This window comes from Amphiprion ocellaris, chromosome 15, assembly GCF_022539595.1.
Source record: "Amphiprion ocellaris isolate individual 3 ecotype Okinawa chromosome 15, ASM2253959v1, whole genome shotgun sequence".
Lineage (NCBI taxonomy): Eukaryota > Metazoa > Chordata > Actinopteri > Pomacentridae > Amphiprion > Amphiprion ocellaris.
Genome location: NC_072780.1, coordinates 26,426,167 through 26,440,507, shown reverse-complemented (window position 1 = coordinate 26,440,507; position 14,341 = coordinate 26,426,167). Strand labels below are relative to the sequence as shown.

At 37.0% G+C, this 14,341-nt stretch overlaps 1 protein-coding gene across 5 annotated transcripts in view; it reads right to left on the bottom strand.

Moving 5' to 3' along the window:
- Positions 1-1,906: 1,906 nt before the first annotated feature.
- Positions 1,907-14,341, bottom strand: part of LOC111571912 (ectonucleotide pyrophosphatase/phosphodiesterase family member 2) — a 60,277-nt gene continuing 47,842 nt past the window's right edge. For all 5 annotated transcript variants that reach the window (XM_055017903.1, XM_055017904.1, XM_035950534.2 and 2 more), the window contains one exon: positions 1,907-3,993. In XM_055017903.1, the coding sequence (XP_054873878.1) occupies positions 3,823-3,993 (171 nt within the window). In that variant the 3' untranslated portion in view covers positions 1,907-3,822. The remainder of the gene's footprint in view (positions 3,994-14,341) is intronic.

The window sequence follows — 14,341 nt, the reverse complement described above, 5'->3', positions numbered from 1 at the left end:
TGTGTTTTTTTGTTGTTTTTGTTGTGGAGTTATAGGGCTCTTTTGCTGTCGGTTTTGTCTTAGCTTTGCTGTGTTAGCCTTCGCTTTTTTTATACATTAAGCCAACATTTTATTTAGCAATTATCCACTTTAGTGGAGCTGGTTGCCAGTTGGTGGTGGAGGTTAGACGTTGTAGTGTTTTTCCTTAACAGGCTGTAGTGCTAAGAGCACTGCGGCACCTAAGCTTACTCCAGTTTAGTAGTGGTTGTGAATTGCTGTGAGCTCACAAGTGGTCCTGGTGTAACTGGCCACCTTCCCTCTGCTGGCTTCTGTCCACTTTCCTCTCCCTGTGCCATTTTTTTTTCTGAAAGTGTTTCTTTTTAAAATAATTTTACTGTTGAATAGAATTAATGTAATATTTTTGTGCATTTTCATTAATTCGATTTATTCTGTATTTGTTTTAGGTTACTTTCTCTGCAAGCACTTCCAGATATCCAGCAGTCAACCAACTATTCAATCAGTTATCCAATAAATGTAATTTCTTATCATTTGAACCATACCTTTGTTTTCTTTCAGTCAACAAACTTGTGTGACCTGTGCAAGACTAATGTGGTTGTCCAGATTTAATAAAATAGTTCCTGGGATGACAGTCCCCAGGCGTTGTCAGGTTTACTTGATTCTAGTACAGCTCCACCTAACTCCCTCAGTCTTTTCAGTTCAGTTCGATTTGAGTTACACAGCGCAGATTCACAACATATGTCATCTCAAAGTGCTTAGCATTGTAAGGTACAGATCTTATAAACAGAGAACAGAAAACCCAATAATTCAAAGCTGCCTTTGGATTCCCTATGAGCGACAGTGGGAAGGACTGTGAAAATTACTAGAATAGGGAGAGGGAAAAAAATCTCAGACAGAACCTGGTTCAGGGAAGGCAGCCATCTGTCTCGTTTGGTGAGAGTGGGGATGAGGAGGGTGGGGATAGCAGGATCAGGGTCTTTTCCCCTCTAAACCTTCTGAAACATGCCACAACAACATGTACAGCACATCCACAACTCTACCGTTGTCGGGATGTCCAACAACGTCATCCAGTCCCCAAAAATGTCGACCAATTTTGTTGAGTCCTTATAAGTTTGATGACATTCAACAAGGCAGCAACAACAAACTCATTGTGTAGAAGATGTGTGGCTCTACTTGATGCAAACAGTGGACAGACTCCTTTCTGAGTTGTGATTTCGGGTCTACGACCCCACTCTTAACATGTCTGTTAGTATGGTACCTACCTAGTTTTCGAGTGCAGAAGGAGACTGAAGCACACCTTTTATCTCAAATCCTTTTAATGTGCTGGAAAATATATAAAGGAGGCTCAAGGAAAGTTCATACAATCTAAGATCTTGCACAGGTACTCACACCCCATTGAGACTTTATAGAATGAAGCTGTTAAAGGACAGCTTCTCTCTGATTGGATTCTCTGTCTGTTTATGTATCTTTTATCCTATGTTTGTAATTGGCTGTCTGGCCTGTGCAATCCCAGTATCCCAGTATTCTCTACTTTTGTTCTTTCTAACATTATTTTTTCATTTGAAATACATTGAAAAGTTAATAAAAACTTTAATGACAAAAAAAGTCATTTTAATGTGCATAGACTAACATTTCAACAATTGTTTTGATACTGATGAAGGCACAGTAGTGTTACATGGATAGTGTGTTTGCAAGATAATACTCAGTACTGTGGAAATCTTCTGTCATCATGCCACTTACCTCCTGTTTCCACTGTATTTTGCTGGAAGATACACAGATTCTGTTACTACTTTGCAGGTATTGTTGCATGAAAACAGATGTCTTCAAGTCAAATTCATCTTCTTATCGCTACTGTATTTTTGGTTGCAGAGGAAAATTAAATGGGGAAAAACAACTCAGTTCAACTTGATGAAAGGTTCCAATTCTCTTTTATTTGAAAGACTACAGGAATAAACAGCTTCTTCTACAAGTTGGAAAGCTCTTATGTCATTTAATTGACTTTTTATTGATTATTTTCTGTTCTACTGATTACCATGACAGTTAGCTATGTTAACTCGTCAGTGAATTATGAAAATAACTACCAAACATGAAAAAAAAATACAGGTTCTGACTTCTTTTTCTGAATTAAGTGTGAGCGTAGGAAGCTGACAGTCGCAGAAAATTAGACTTGTTTGGCTGAAACTGAATCAAAAGGAAACTCAACCAACCCGGCTTGGGAAAAAGGACCTCTGCTCTTATAACTTCCAGAAGGAGGCAGTTTTCCAAAACATGGCTCTTGTTAAGTTAGAATCAATGCATCATGGCGGCATGCATTTTTCATTCCAAAGAAACTGTGCTCAGTTTCCCATGAAGTTCATCCTGCTTGGTCACGCACACAGGCTTGCAATTCAGGCAAATTAACTAATGATTTCACTCCAAAACTTTGTGTGGTGATGAGATGATGTGTCAGTGTTGACATGTCAAATGAACAGCTGCAATGCCAACAAAAAATAAAATAAGACCAAGTTTTAAAAGCAAAGAATTTTTCTTCACAAGAGCGTCAGTCTTGTCACCGCTTTGGGGAAAATGCATTACATCGCTGATCTATTTCCGTCTTCATATGACAAGTGGGGACAGAGCAGTTACATTGGATTAATACTAGGTGCTGTTATGTTATGACACTGGGCAATAAATATGATGAATTGTATAAAACATACACCTAGATGATAAGTTGTGACAGAACTATGGGGAAATATATATAAGAAGCAAGTGGATGTGAAAACAAAGTTGTCCAATTTCAGGCTTAGCAATAATTTTCTTTTTTGAGGATGCACTGTAAAAAGTGCCCCTGTGCTGACGCACTGTAAACCTTTGTTGTGGCAAATCTTTGTAGAAATTGTGTGATCCACATTAAAAGGCCTTTGCTTATTTATTTATTCACTTTTTTTACCTGTTGAATGCTACATTCATTCAGATGACAGGCCTCTGGATTCCCTCTAGTGGCCACTGTCCCTTCATTATATAGCAAAGTAGTTTAACATTTTCTGATTTTGGTGAGAATATTGAAGCTAAAGGAAAGAAATGTTTAGCTTAAAATAACAAAAAGACAAAAAACAGAGGAAAACAGTCAATCTGGCTCTGCTGCTTTCCCCTGGTTCCAGTCTTAATGCTAACTGGTTGCTTGCTCCAACTTCTTATTTCATATAAACACACGCAGTGGAATTTAAGTGGATATCTCAAATTTTTTTTAAAGTATTCCTTTACAGAAAAACACCAAAAATTAAACTCTTCCACATTTTTTAAAGCAATTTTCCAAGTTTTTTTTTTGTTTTTTGAATTTCACGGTTAGCTTCTCACTGAGTTACCTCACAATGACCATATTCCTTAATCCAAGGACTACTAATCAATTTTAATAAGTGAACAACACACATTTAAAATTTGCAATGGACAGTCAGTACAAATATGATTTATAGAACATTTATTGATAAGAAACTAAGACACCGGTGTGGTCCTTTATGTGTAATGGAGAATGACTTGTATATACTATATTTATGGGATGTGTAGTGGCAGCTGTTAGTCGCCCACCCTGCATCTTATGCTGGCATATTTGTACACAGATTTTATGTGTAGTATTGAGTATTCCTGTCGTAATCTTCCAAACAAATGCTTCTTTTATTCTTTTCAATTTTCAGAGGTGTGTTCCTCTTTTTCTGAGCACTTCTTGGGCAGTTCCTCAGGAGTGGAGCAGCAGCGATGCACCGTCTGTCCGGCGAGCATGCGGTGAAAATGCAGGACTTCTACAAAAGGCTACATCCTGTATATGTGTGTGCGTCTGTCTCTGTGCATCTAGTCGTCACTCTCGAAGGTTTGCAGGTAGGTTTTGAGGCTCAGGGTGCTGGTGTAGGTGAGGTTTGTGGATCTGTAGAGGTCCAGGCCTGCCAAAATCTCTACATCTCGGACTCGGGCCGTGTGGAGCTTCAACAGGTCTTCCACCCACTGCGACTCGTCCTCAGCACTCTGCAGAGACACGGACAGGAAATTATTTACTGTTCATACTGTCATTACCTTGTACACCTTTAAAATTTAATTTTAAAGCTTTCATGTAGCATTAAATATAGATACACATGAATATGTGCAGTTTTGATTTATCAATTAACTTTTCATTCCTCTGAGCCGTAAGCAGTTTCTGGGTGTTTCTTTTCTCCAATCGCATTTTTACTTTGCCAAGGAGGCTGAGCCTCGGCGGAGCTTTGTGATGATTGGCATTGGTTTATCTGTCTGTCTGTCTGACTGTTAGCAACATTACTCAAAAACGAACAAATGGATTTGGATGAAATTTTCAGGGAAGGTCAGAAATGACACAAGGACCAAATGATTAGATTTTGGCAGTGATGTGGCTTATAGTCTGGATCCACAGATTTGTTAAAGATTTCTGTATCATTGTGAGATAGCGGCACGGCATCACTGTAACTGCGACTACAAGTGAACACTACGTCAGCTACCTGCTGACGATCACGATTGCGATCCTTCTACAAATCGACTGTTGTGGACTTATCGGGACATATCCGAAGGAAATGATACAAAGAACTATTGATTAAATTGTGGGGGTGTTTCTGAGTCTCATTAATTCCCGCCGCCCGCTACATATTTAGGTCACGCTATTTGGTATCTGTACATAATGTACACATGCATAACACACACCATGCGGACCCCAGGGGTGTAGAACTTGTCATATTTCTTTATTTACAAGTTGCGTGAACTCACACTGCTGTGTGGCTCCTTGTGGATTGAGTGCATTTTGCTGCATCACATGAACTGTTTTTGACATTGTCCACAAAAAAATCCTAAACAATAAGACATACAGTAATACTAAACCAAAACAACCAAAGGCTGCTGATGAGGAGCAGATGACCATTTTGACTGACTCAGACTCCGAGTTGTAAACAAGCCTTTCTCCTCAGTGTACCTTGTGTATTATCACAGAAGTGACGGTTTCAATCAATCATGTTGTTTATTCACATAACCAACCCTGAAATGACGGTAAGTACTTCACTTCTGCAGTGAATTCGTGCAGCTTTGTGGCATTAGATTAAAAAAAAAGCCCTGATAAAAACAGTTGCTCAATTATGGCTAATGATGAAAATAGCAAAGCCAAAGCTCCATTTTAGGGAAGGCACCTTCATCATTTCTTGGAAACCGAAAGATGTCATGATGTTACAGGTCTTGCCCTTTAAGTAGCTGCCTTGAATTACACAGATGCACTAAGAAGACAGAACCTTCAGCTGCCCTATCTTCAGGCTTTCTACAACTTCAGTGATACTTGCAGAGAGCTGTCTTAAATTGAGCAGTATTTTTCAGCTGTTAATACTCACTACTGCGTTTCCCAGATATACTAGTTTAAAAATGTTTTTTTCTGGTTTGAACATAGTCTTCAACTACTCAAAATATCGGACAGAAATTAAAAAGCATAAGATCGGCTTGAAGAAACCTGATCACTCTGTATAGTCTGTTTGAATGCTCCCAAGTTAATGGACGAAGTTAAAGTGAAGAGCGCCGGACTTCAATATAAATGAATGTCCATTACATTCAGCGCTAACTAAGCCTATTAGCACCAGGTAAATTTCTCTTTTACAGGACGATCTGATCTGATCTCAAAGTTTAAGACTGAGGAAGACATTTTTTGAACTGATCAGTTTTGGTACAAACCTAAGCTTGATTCTTTGCTTACATCCATAAATTGTGGCAGAATGTTGAAGATACAAATTTTGCATACAAGCTCGTACAATGAACTAATGAACCTTATTAGCACTAGGTTATTTTCTCTGTTTTGTTTGAAGGCATTTTTTAAACTGATCAGTTTCAGCACAAATGCAAGCCTGACCATTTGTTTTGTTTACATCTTGTCATAAATGCCATAAAGGGAGAGAATAAATTGTGGCAGGATGTTAAAGATGCAAATTCTGAAAAATTTTCTTAATCAATAATCAGTGGCATTATCAGCCAATAAGTGCTGACATCACTATTTTAGCCAACAGACACATGATTTGGACCACAGAGGTGCTTCTTTGTTACACATGTTGTTGGGATACTGGAATGCCACCTTAGTCAATCACAACACATTGGCTCTAACTAGAGGTCATTAAGGGTTCCACAAGTCTCTGTCACGGTGCTCCATTGTTAGCTAAACCCCACAATGCTCTCTACTTCCCAACACAGAACAGTGCCCAGTGCAAAATATTTTTTTCTGTGTATTTGTTTTGTCATATTTTTGATCAGTTAATGCTGTTTTATTTGATTTTTAATTTAAATATGGGTATCTGGACAGTTATATATATTTTTCCTTAATACGTTTTTTATTTTTTATTTTTTTTATATTTGTGTTGATTTATTATAGCCTCTCTTTTGGATTTAATGGCTTGTGCAGGTATAGATCCACATGTGGGTTGTTTTCCATTTTACACTGTAAGATGTACAAAAGAATTTGTATATACAAACTTACTTGAGTTATATTAATTACGTATGTGTGTATTATTTCATCAACTTTGGCAGCTGCTAGTAAGGCAAAATTATTTAATAATAACATTTCCACTTTTTTTTAAAGATTTTTTTTGTTTTACATAAGACTTAAAATACATTTAGAAATTCCTAGCAATTTCATACACATCTCTATTTTTTCCTTATCAGACTCAGAGGCAATTAATCAAAAAAGTATTCGTTCTCTAGTATTACCTATTTTTTTTCATTAAATGAGAGAATCTTGAATAGTTACAGAAGTTTTCACAACTTGGAAAATTGCTGTGGATGTTGAATTTAAGATTTTTAATATTTTTGTAAAAAATATGAAAACATCATTTTTTTCGTGATTTCAAAAATTTATTAATTAATGAATGTACCTTTTATGATTAATGGCATTGAAACTTTATTATACTGCAAACACATTTCAGCATTCTCTCTACTTCTAGTTTTGGTTGCCCTGTTTCCATAGTGGTGACAGGACTTTACATTGCAACAAAAAATGAGGCCACAGCAGACAAAAATGTGACAAGAGCAAAGAAATGTCCAGAAACTGCTCAGACAAAAATGCAACTATGGCATTTCATCCAATTTCGCTTCAGTCGTTTCCATTAGAATTCCTCAGTCTGAAGTTGGTTCTCTCAGGTCACAGTTTATTAGTTTGTACAGCTGCCTTTATTGTGAAAGACAGCTTCGACAATAAAACACAGAAAAAGTGAAAAAGGTTTTCCAGGTGACTCTCTGCTTGCTGCCCACTGATGTCATTTGTTCCAGTGAGAACAAGCATTGTGTTCTTTGTGGATGAGATGGGAAAGTGACAGGAAGAAAATTAGGTCTTTGGGGGCCCAAAGGAAATCTGCAGGCTGGTGACAAAGACAATGCTAACGTTGTCAGTCAGTGTTGTGAGATAGTGTGTTTATGTTTGGCGAGACATCTCACGCATAACCACAGCTTTCATTCAAGAGTTCAGATCAAGCTCTGGGTCTTGGCTGGAGCATCTGTGTTTGTGTGCTTTTATGTATCCAGCTGTTCTGCAGGATGTGACCATCTGTGCATCAGATGTTCTAATAATACAAGCGATAAAAGCTGTGCCGTCCTGTTGTCCTTTCATTTGATGACAGTCTGGAAAAGTAGCTATGACCTTATTATGGAAATGTACTTGCAAAACTTTGGAACTTTGGAAATTTTCCACAGTGTTTACGACACAAAAGTGCAAGATCAGGCTGAATCAAATTTAGTCAGATTATATACGTCATGTGTACATGTACATGCAAACATCCTTAACCTATGTTATTTGTGTATTAATTTGCTGACTTTGATGCCTTTTAGGGAGGTCCAGTTCTACAACAAAATGACTTCTATAAATGTTCACTTTTTTTTTAAGAAAATAGTTTTTTCTTTTTGTTGTTGTTGTTGTTGTTTTTACATAAAAAGACTATTAAAGTACATCCATTTATTGGAATTTCATTTATATTTGTCTGATTTATTTTTCTTATATTTAAAAATTGAATGGATGGTAAACTCAAGATTAATACTCTAAATGTATTTTTAAAATTGGACTCAGTGACAAACGATAGAAAAAGTCTTGTTTAGTTTTACATAGATTTGCTTGTTAAATGGGAGATATCTTGTCTGGCTTCCTCACATACAGATTAAAAATAATTGTTTATTATTATAATATATTATTGATAATTCCATTGTCTTTACATACAAAATTCTGTCAATTTTGGCTTTTTTCTTCTTTTTTTTGTGTTTTTCCAATGCACATGAAGGAAATAAACACGTGTATACCAAAAACATTTGCAATTGCAACAATTTCTGGGAGAAATGGTGTATTTTCTGGAAAATTTCCAGGGGTGCCATTAGTTTTGGGCATATTATTTCCACTTTCACAATAACAGAAACAAAGTGTCAAGACTGTTTATGTGATTTGATATTTTACTCACTGCTTTGCCTTTTCTGTTGTTCTGTTGGTTTGTTACCGAGAAATGTGAGTGTATTTGGGTGGAGAGTGGCTCTGTAGCACTAAACATGTTGGGCACAGTTTGGGAGCCCGAAAATTGCTCAACATTTTTGGAAGAGCTGTCACCAAAGGCCGCAAATGACATGCCTATAAAAGGGTGATTCCAGCATCAAACTGTAGCATCCTTTTATAGGAATCTGTTACTCTCTTGCGTGTTTTTAAATGAGCTTTTGCAAAAGCACAGCCTGTTCAGTAAACAGGGGATTCCTTGCAGAGCCCATTACACTAAGACATTAAAAGCAGACATACAGGAAACCAACTCCTTTAACCACATCAGGTCCAACAGCTTCCCTGACCTCCCATCAGAACCCATTAGCCTCCTTCCTCGACACAATATCCAGAGGAACATCAGAAGAAAACAATGACAGTGAATTTCCCTGCAGTGGTGGGTTTTCTGAAGGAAGCAATGCTTAACCTCTGCTTAACAGTCTCTTGCTTCTCACTTCCTTGTGATACACTGTCACCATTGCTTCCTTTTCTTGGTAGCTCATAAAGAGTTCATTACATTTCTGCAGAAATACTTGTCAGACAGCTCCAGGAACACACTCCTCCCATACCTCAGCAACATCTGTTTGAAAGGGAGGCTGTGTCCATTCTTATCTAACTGATAAAATATCACTCGCACACTTAAACTCCCTCTATTTGCCTCATCTCTGTGAACAGAAGTTGAATATTTAAAAGCTTCAATATGCCTTGCAATGACTTGGATGTAACTCTATACTGCAGCATCCTCTGGTTGTAGAGAGGTGAGAAAGGAGTCAGGGTCTTTCTCCAGCTTCCTGTTTTTTCAGTTTCCTTACAACTATTTCTGTCACTATGTGTCTCAGATTCTGCACCATTGTCCCCATAATTAAAGCTGTCTTCATGACAACGGGATTCACCTGCTTTCTCGTGTTATCTGATTGGCTGTGTGGTGATTTGAGGCGTCTTTTTCTACAAAAGTTATTCATGCATTTAGTGTTACTCACTAAAATACATTGTATACAAGCTGAAGCTCTAACAAACATGTTGAGCTCCAGTTTCATGGGCTGTTGATTGATTTTTTTTCTTCATTTTCATGTCATGCACACAAGTGTGCCCAACCCTCATGGGTTTACTATACTAGCACTGCAGCAGTTCACCCAAAACACACATTATTCTGCTGCTTAGTTCTCAAACTAAATCTGTTGCCTTCTGTCCAGGCCTGGCAAAGAAACTGCTCAAATCCAACTGAAATCCTTCATGGTCATTTAACCAAAAGAAATCAGCATAAACAAAGGACATCTCACTGAAAAGTACCACCCTTATATGTTCGTATATAGGACAGTAAAACATAAAATGAACCTCATTTTTAACTTTAACTAAATTACACAGCAAACAAAGTCTGTCTTTCTCTGGAGTAGCATTAAACCTCCCAGTCTCTGAGGCTGATGGTTATGTTCCTGAAGTTTACCTTCATGTAGTCTAAAGTCTATAATCTGTAAGTTTATTCATATGTCTACACCTTTTATTATTATCTCTGCAACCATATGAGATAAACATGTTGTGTTTGGTGTCATTTAAATCATTAATTTGGTGTTATTTTAGATCTGTGATCATGATAAATGTTGAACAGTTGGATTAGTATATTTAAGAAATTAACGAAGACTAAGTTATAAAGGTGTTTAATCTCTGATCTCTCCTGGACAGTGAAGCTTAACACCACCCCTTGGGAGGAACACATCCATGATTGGTTAGATGCTGATTTGCATTTGGCTCCAAAGCTTTCTATATAGAGGGAATCTGGAATGCAACTTAGTTTTTGACTTGGTTTTGGTTTAGTTTTAGTTTTGTTTTGGGGCTTTTTGAGGGCTTTTGAAAACTTGGCTTTATGAAGAATGTAACTTGGACTTTCAGAAAAATTCAACTTAGGTTTGTAACTGAGCTTGTAAGAATGGGCTTTGTAACAAAGGATCTTAGAAAAATGCAACTGTTAGAAGAATGCAACTGGACTTAAGAATTACTGAAGAACTACAACAGCGCAAATATTTCCTTGATAACTGTGAGCTTTGACTCGTAGTGTTTTTACTTTGGCACAATTTTGCAATGCAAATCTGCCAAAGTTCCCTCTTGTCTCTGCGTTCCTGAACATCTCATCCAGCAGATCATCACAGCTCCACATCCTGCAGCGACTACTCAAGTATCACTTTCCTTCTGCTAAACGGGTGAATTACAAATTACAATTTGTTTTCCAGTTTTCAAAGTCATTCTAAATTCATCACCTTTTCTACCAATTGCTTCCAGTGGCGATCACAGTTCACTACCTTATCTGCATTTATTCATTCATTTATTCACTGTCATTTGTTGTCATGTCATTGTTGTTTATTCTTTGTTAGTAGTATTAGTTAATAAATGTTTGTGTATAATTATCATCGCTTCTACCGTGTTTTTCCTTGTTTTGGGAACTGGAGGTCAAAGAAATCAGAGTTTATGACTTTCAGAATGAGACTGATCAACTTTAATCAAAGTCTCTGAGACTTAGCTTAAATTGATAATTTCCTCAGGTAGGCTGAGGATGCTGCGCCTAAATAAATGAGTGCAATTTTAATCATAAAGTGTAGTTTCTACCATTTCTACACGTTCTGCTACTATATATATATATATATATATATATATATATATATATATATATATATATATATATATATATATATATATATATGTATATATATATATATGTGTGTGTGTGTGTGTCTGTGTGTGTGTGTGTGTGTGTGTGTGTGTGTGTGTGTGTGTGTGTGTGTGTGTGTGTATATATATATAGAGAGAGAGATAGATAGATAGATAGAAATACATAGATATATATATAGATATAGATATAGATAGATAATGCTTGGCCAAAAAACTAATTCAAAGATATTCTGACATTTTACAAACCAAACAGTTGAGGTTATTTCTAAAGGATGCTACAGAAACTGTTTAAACCGCATTTTTTACATTTACAATCAAGTCCAACAAGGCTTTTATTCAACAAAACACACAAACTTGCTCCGTTATTACTGCAAGGAGGTGGAGCCTTGGCGGAGTAATGTGACAATCTGTGTTGGTTTGTCTGTCTGTCTGTTAGCAACATTACTCAAAAACGGAATAACAAATTTTGTATTAATATTTCAGGGTGTCAGAAATGACACAAGGACCACCTGATTAGATTTTGGCAGTGATGCGGCTTATAGTCTGGATCCACGGATTTGTTAAAGATTTCTGTATCATTGCAAAATGGCATCACAGTGTCACTGTAACTATGACAACAAGTGAACACTACGTCAGCTGCGTGCTGACGATCACATGATTACGATCCTACTGCAAATCGACCACTGCAGATTTATTGGGACCTATCCTCTGGAAATCATACAAGGAACAATTGATTAAATTGTGGGGATGTTTCCGTGTTTTGTTGTCCCATCAATTCCCGCTGACCGCTACATATTTAGGCCACGCAATTTGATATCTATACATAACACACACATGCATAACACGTGCCTGTGCTCAGCACAAGGTCATTTTTTTATGGGAACATGTATATTAAATAGTCACATTCTATAGTGCCGTGATTTCTGTCACAACTTTTTTCAACATTTCAGCTGTTGGAAATGATACAACTGAGCAGCTGTGGCAGAGTACTGCTCTCTGAGTGCTTTTCTTGTTATTTCTGTACCCCTTGCTGCAGCACTTTGAGAAGCACTGACACACTAAATTAACGACAAATGTGGGTCCTGAAGCCTTTGCAGTCATAATTCATTCAGAAACCACAAAAAAGTCGCCAGTATTTGACTTTGAGAACCATCAGCTGTTTTCTGTTTTTTTAGTGAAATCACATTTCACACTTATGTTGAAACTCTGCTAGAGTAGGGATTGAAACAAAGGCTGCATTGATCTCTTGAGTGGTAAACAGTGTTATGAGAACACATTATGAAGTTACTGAGTCAGTTTCATAATTAAACTCACCAATCTATGACCATCTCCTCACTGTGACTCAGAGTGTGTCAGAAACAGCTCTCTCTACACACTGATTGTATGACTTGTCAAAAGTGGAATATTTCCCTCTATATACCTCAATAAACCTCCTCTTCATTACTCTGGATGACTAGATGAAGCAGTCGTGTTTTACTTCTTATTCTTGGCAATGAAAAGTGATGCTATTTAGTTGACATCATGGCAACTGGAATCTCTATCCGTTATATAGAAACAAAAACACCAGCCCTGAAATGCAGCTGAGGCAGAAGAGCCGGGATTCCCTCGAGGTGTTTTTATGATCATGCTGTCTGGCAAACTGAAACTTCATTCCTCGACTAATTCCTCACACAACACCTGTCTTGACATGCCAAGTGCACAATGATGGCAGCCTTAATTTGAAGGTACATTTTCTCATTGGAGATCTTCAGTTCTGCTGGATGTTGCAGGTTTTCCTATGCGCTTACATTTGCTATATCAAGGTAAATTATTTAAAAGAAATGAAGTAAACTTGCTAAATAGTTAACTTGCACAGTTAATCAGAGCCGGAAACTGTAAAAACAGCAAGAATTGTCAGATTTTAAGCTTTCTGATGGTCCTCAAATTAATCATGTGCATTTTAGGAACCAAATCTGAGTTTACAATCATGATATTTTATCAAAATGACTTTGTTCTGATTTCTCACTTCAAATTTTACCGACCTATAACCTATGCATTTGAACAGTGTCTGTAAGAACAGAAAAAAATGGAGAACTCTGTGTCTCAACAGTGAAGCCATGAGTAACTTGGCTGCAACCGACAGTCACAAATATTAACTTTTCAAATAGTTGCAAAATAAATACCCTCAACAAAACAAATGTAGTTGCATTAACAGATTTTTTTTAGAAAGAGACTGATGCATGAGGAAAAGCTGCAGTAGAACAAAAAGTCGTACATAACAGCTGGTTTTTAAGCTGTAAACCAAAGGCAAGCTCCAAATAAATGACTTCATAGAGCAGAGCAGCAGAGCACAAGGATGGCTTCTGTTTAGGTTCTAGTAATTAAAGGCCCTGCCTGTGACGACATGAAACTGGAATGAGTTTAATCTTAACTGAGTGCATTTATGCAGAGCATGTATAAACAGGAGCAGTTAGTTTACAGCACGCTCCATTTCTGCAAAGACAAGCCGGGATTCCTCGTTGACTAAGGACTTTTAAAAGAAGACATGGGTGTTTTCCTCTCTGAGCTAAAAAAGCATCTGGGACACTGAAAGATTTACTCCTTGTCTGATATGTCCAGACCAAAAGTGAAAATACTCTTGAAAATGTACAATTTCAGAACATTATGAGCAAAGAGATGAATGTTATAATATTCATTCTGCCCTCTTTTTTCTTTAACTGTGTGATCCCCAAGCTATTTCTAGATAATATTTCCTGTTCCTGTCACATTTTTGCTAAATGTGGGCTCATTTTTCACTGCAATAGAAAGTCCTGCACTTCTATGGAAACAGAACAAGCATGAATAGAAGTCGAGAAAACTCAGAAATGTCTACTGTGCAATATGATACAGTTATAATGCCAAAAATCATTTAAAAAAAGTTTAAAAAATAATAACGGAAACACAAAACACTTTTCATGTACCCACGTTTGTCCAATACTAGGAAAAAAAAAAGGGGTCCAAAATATTTTTAATTTGTTTCCATACTTACCAACACCTGCTCTACGCACAACCTGCAATTCAACCTATTTCAACCAAAAAAAAAAAAAAAAAATCCCAGAATTTTAAAAATAAGACTCTTGGCCACAGCTGGATCATTAAAGTTGTTACAGTTGCAACAAGGAGCAAAGAATTTTATATTTTCAACAGAATGTGGTTCAAGCA